The sequence below is a fragment of the Sinocyclocheilus anshuiensis genome, unplaced genomic scaffold (genome assembly GCF_001515605.1).
Source record: "Sinocyclocheilus anshuiensis isolate Anshui unplaced genomic scaffold, SAMN03320099.WGS_v1.1 scaffold160, whole genome shotgun sequence".
NCBI classification, from domain to species: domain Eukaryota; kingdom Metazoa; phylum Chordata; class Actinopteri; order Cypriniformes; family Cyprinidae; genus Sinocyclocheilus; species Sinocyclocheilus anshuiensis.
Genome location: NW_015554119.1, coordinates 1844723 through 1850268, shown reverse-complemented (window position 1 = coordinate 1850268; position 5546 = coordinate 1844723). Strand labels below are relative to the sequence as shown.

The window sequence follows — 5546 nt, the reverse complement described above, 5'->3', positions numbered from 1 at the left end:
TGTGTGTGTGTGTGTGTGTGTGTGTGTGTGTGTGTGTGTGTGTGTGTGTTTTCATGCATACAAAATATGCATACTGTATGTATACTTGTTTGAGTAGTATGGAATTATACTAATCAGAACATAGCAGCCTCAATTTCATCAGTGTTCAACCCAGAAGAGCATCACAGACCAGCTTCAGTGCTGTCAGCAGTCAGGCAGGATGTGAGAAAGCAGGACTGAATTAAATACTTCAGTCGAGATCAGTACAGTCATTTAAACGCATTGTGATTATGTGTATATGCAAAATGATGAGTTATGATGATCATGTTAGATGTATGTGGTTACCTCTGTTGGCACAGAAAGGGGATATATAATTTTTAAAACATATTTTTATTTATTTATTTATTGGGGGGGGCAGGGTGATAAAATAAATAAATTAATTTAAAACAGACATTTATAATGTTACAAAAAATTATATTTTAGGCTGAACTTTCTATTAATAAAAGAATCCTGAAAAAAAAAATGCATCACATTTTCCACAAAAATATTAAGAAAAACTGTTTTAGTTATTCATAATAATAAGAGCCATTATTAATAAATGAGCACAATAATAAGAGCCATTGTTAATACTTGAGCACCAATAATAACTGTTAAGTGTGTGTGTGTGTGTGTGTGTGTGTGTGTGTGTGTGTGTTTTCATGCATACAAAATATGCATACTGTATGTATACTTGTTTGAGTAGTATGGAATTATACTAATCAGAACATAGCAGCCTCAATTTCATCAGTGTTCAACCCAGAAGAGCATCACAGACCAGCTTCAGTGCTGTCAGCAGTCAGGCAGGATGTGAGAAAGCAGGACTGAATTAAATACTTCAGTCGAGATCAGTACAGTCATTTAAACGCATTGTGATTATGTGTATATGCAAAATGATGAGTTATGATGATCATGTTAGATGTATGTGGTTACCTCTGTTGGCACAGGTTTGCAATATCCCGCCCCAAACATCAGATTCTCCACTGACATCACAGAGGGCGGAGCTTCACTCTCTGGAGAGCCTTTACCCAGCCACGCCCCCTTACCGCTGCGCGCGAAACTACAGAAAGACAAACGACGGACTGTAAGTACCTGTGGAGTGATCAATGTGTGCAGCTGTTACCAACTGAATTAACGTAAGGGATCTCAGTGGGAACCGCTCAAAAGATTCTTCATTATCCAGGCATGGACAATCATTTGTACCACATATCTGTGTAAAAACAATTCTTGCTGGTCCTCACGGAAAACCCAAAGACACACAAATGCCTGATTAGTTTGTAAAAGTCGGTCTTGAGAATATTTGTCACTAATGAGGCTTCTGTTCTCTGAAAACCATTACACATGACAGCTGACAAACACACACACTTCGGATTTGACATCTTTACTTTCAGGAGGGTTCAGAGAAAGATCTAGCACTTTAAAAGCTGAGTTTTAAAGAACAGATCCACGGCAGTGAAAACACATCACATGGTGCCAGTAACACCTCCTACGAACAGGAGATACAGATCCAACAAACAATACACAGTATTCACCATTCAACTAGAAAAGCTGGCCAGTTTATGTGACCATGCTAACAAGCACATTATTGCTTTGTAATTTAATTTAATTTTAAAAATGTAATTAAATATTTGTAAAAAAAAAAAAAGTAATTTAATTGGAAAAATTAAAACTAAATAATACTTACCTTGGAAAATTAATGATGAAATTATCTAAATTAAATTAAATCAAATTAAAATGCTATACTTTAAATAACTGGTGATTTATTATTATTATTATTATTATTATTATTATTGTTGTTGTTGTTGTTGTATGCAGTCATATTGGGTTATATAAAGTGTGAATGTGACCTGAGAACTAAACTTATTATCTATGATTTTTTATTGATAATTATTAAATTAAATTAAAATATTATTAATTTGTAACTATTAATAATAATAATAACAATAATTTTATTATTGTTGCTTTGTAATTTAGTTCATTTATTTTTAATTGGAAAAAAAAACGTAATACTTGCCTTACACAACTAATGATGAAATTATCTAAATTAAATTACATCAAATATTATTATTATTATTGTTATTATTATGTGATGCAATTTAATTTAGATAGTTTCATCATTAGTTGTGTAAGGCAAGTATTATTACGTTTTTTTTTTTTTTTTCAAATTAAAAATAAATGAGCTAAATTACAAAGCTACAATAATAGAAACAACAAATAATAAAACAAAGCAGCGAAATACATTTTGAAGCCATGGTAAAATGCCTTAAACTGCTGATTGGCTGAGAACTGGTGGGGCGGAGTTTGTTTGATCACCTGATCAGTGGTTGGTGCAGTGCCACCAGGGAGGCGTGGATTGAGGCGGAGATGACGGACAGGTGGAAATAGTCAAACATGACGGGCAGGTGATGGTGTAGGCCTTGGTGTGGATGGAAGTGCAAACCCAACGTCCTGCTGCTAATCAGAGGCGCTGAAGAGATATCCGCCAACCTAACACACAAACACAAAATAACACGCGTTATAGAAAGACACAGTCACACTAGACTTCACACTCCATTCATTCATTCATTCATATGCATGTGAACAATGGAGACCGGAAACGCAAAACAATGTATTTATCATTCACAATTTTACACTGAAATTCTCTGATCCAACTCATCCATTTAAAAACTTATTAACAACTGTACTGAGATGTGGCAGCCAGAGAAAAAGAGCAAGAAAATAAGACCTGATTTCATCATTAGTTGTGTAAGGCAAGTATTATTACGTTTTTTTTTTTTTTTTCAAATTAAAAATAAATGAGCTAAATTACAAAGCTACAATAATAGAAACAACAAATAATAAAACAAAGCAGCGAAATACATTTTGAAGCCATGGTAAAATGCCTTAAACTGCTGATTGGCTGAGAACTGGTGGGGCGGAGTTTGTTTGATCACCTGATCAGTGGTTGGTGCAGTGCCACCAGGGAGGCGTGGATTGAGGCGGAGATGACGGACAGGTGGAAATAGTCAAACATGACGGGCAGGTGATGGTGTAGGCCTTGGTGTGGATGGAAGTGCAAACCCAACGTCCTGCTGCTAATCAGAGGCACTGAAGAGATATCCGCCAACCTAACACACAAACACAAAATAACACGAGTTATAGAAAGACACAGTCACACTAGACTTCACACTCCATTCATTCATTCATTCATATGCATGTGAACAATGGAGACCGGAAACGCAAAACAATGTATTTATCATTCACAATTTTACACTGAAATTCTCTGATCCAACTCATCCATTTAAAAACTTATTAACAACTGTACTGAGATGTGGCAGCCAGAGAAAAAGAGCAAGAAAATAAGACCTGAATAAAGAAAACTTAGGAGAAGGAGAGAGAACGTGAGGAGGACAGGGAGATGGACAGGTAGTGCAGATAATGAGCTCGCATCAGTGCCGTCCCTGCAGAGCTCAGGAGCCATGGGGGCCACAGGGGCTGCCGCTCTGAGCTCAGGGGCTCTGCTGCAGGTAAGAGGCGCAAGTATGTTTGACATACAAACAGAAACAGAAAACATGGTATTACTATTAAAACATAGTGGGCAATAAATAGTATATACTACAGTATGGAGAAGGCTAGTATTTCATTTTATGTATAATTGTATTCAGCTAGGATGTATTATATTAATCAAATGTGGCAAAAAAAGTAAAAGAAAAAATGGTTTCCACAAAAACATTAAAGGTGCAGTAAGGAATTTCTGAAAAACAGCGTTTCTCAGAAATCGTTTACTGCACCTTTAAGTGTAACTCTTTTCAACATTGAAAATTATAAGAAATGTTTTTGAGCATAAATCAGCATTTTAGAATGATTTCTGAAGGATCATATGACACTGAAGACTGGAGTAATGATGATGAGAATTCAGATTGCATCACAGGAATAAATTACATTTTAAAATATATTCAAATAGAAAACAGTTCTTTTAAATTGTACCAATATTTCACAATATTACTGTTTTTACTGCATTTTTGATCAAATAAATGCAACCATGGTGAGCATAAGAGCCTTGTTTCAAAAAAAGACCGACCCCAAACTTTTGAATTCAATATGATGTGGTCTGCAGCATTAAAAATCATATTGCTTTTTCATTCGTCATTCTGTACATGGAAGTGCATTGCATTGTGGGATGCAGTACTCAATGTTTAATATACAAGCAGAACATATACACTTAGGTGAAGAAGTAGATCATTCCCTGCATACTGAAAATTCACCTACTGTGCAGAGTATTGTGTAGAGTATTCTGACCATATACTGCAAAAACAGCATGATAGTATAAGCCATTCCGAACACAAGCAGTGATGATGCAGAGATGGCATAAGATGGAAAAGAAAGGGCGAGATACTCACTGCTGTTCATTGTCAGTGAAGTGCAGATCTAGTTTGAGCTGGAAGTCCACCTTGCTCACAGCTTCCTCCACCTGAGAGAGACGTCAACACACCTGTCAATCACAACTAACCGCAAAACTTTAAAGTCCGTGTAAAGCGATATTAAATATGTGTTCTGAGTTTTGTCACACCACAGAAAAATGTTATTAACCACCCAGCCAAATTTGATTGATAAAAAAAATGTGCAGATCGTTTATACTGCATTACTCACTGCATGAAATGGCATAATAAGGGCACTTTAATGAACTGTCAGCCAGTCAAATGCTTCAGTCAGATAACATACGGCTATTGCTATGTGGCCGCTAAAATGTTCTGAGCGGGTGATTGGATTCTGTCTTTATGATCTCTGCATTTTGATCCCTATGTATGGCTGGTTGTTCCGTGAATGTTTTATCGTCCACCTAGGAAAAAAAAAAAAGTATGACAATTTTAGCAGACCTGTCCTGAGGTGTTGTTATTCATCATGTGTTTTCTTGATGTTCAACAATGTTGTTTCCCATGTGCAGAACCACATGAATCTTGGCCTTTTTATGTGATCATGCCAACAAGCACACTGTTGCTGTGTAAATGAAATGAAATAATACTTGCCTTACACAACTGATGATAAATATAACCAAATTAAAGTTGATCTCATATTTCATCATTAGTATTATATATAGGGGAGAGCGGGGTTAGGTTCGGTGCCTTGCTCAAGGGCACCTCAGTTGTGGTATTGAAGGTGGGAGAGACATGAGAGACATGATAGCACAGAGCCGATCATATGTGTGAGTTGGCGCAGACCATAAAACATATTGGACCCATCTGAATTCTACACAGAAAGCAGGATAATTTGAGCCTGTGGGGAAGTTGAGCCACCCCTTGTTTCTAGGCAACATGAACCCCCTGGGGTCTGAGGGTGTTTTGGGGCCTGGAGAAGTTTTGACATGCCATGACATTTGTGCTTTTTTCAGTTGTTTAGAAGCATACAAATGGCTAAATAGATAAATGGTGATGTGACCACAAATTTATGAATAGTTATCCATTTTACTCACCCTGTGATGAAGAGAGGCCCATGCAATAATTGGTAACTACATTCAAGTAAAAAAAAAAAAAAAAAAAACTTTTCTGACCAAA

The 5546-nt window shown here is 36.3% G+C and overlaps 1 protein-coding gene across 1 annotated transcript in view; it reads right to left on the bottom strand.

The window, feature by feature from the left end:
* The window catches only part of LOC107669948 (protein FAM135B-like), a 41887-nt gene that overhangs the window by 15190 nt on the left and 21151 nt on the right, over positions 1 to 5546 (bottom strand). Inside the window, 3 exon segments of the mRNA XM_016462381.1 lie at positions 949 to 1075; positions 2949 to 3122; positions 4395 to 4465. Of these exon segments, the coding sequence (XP_016317867.1) occupies positions 949 to 1075; positions 2949 to 3122; positions 4395 to 4465 (372 nt within the window).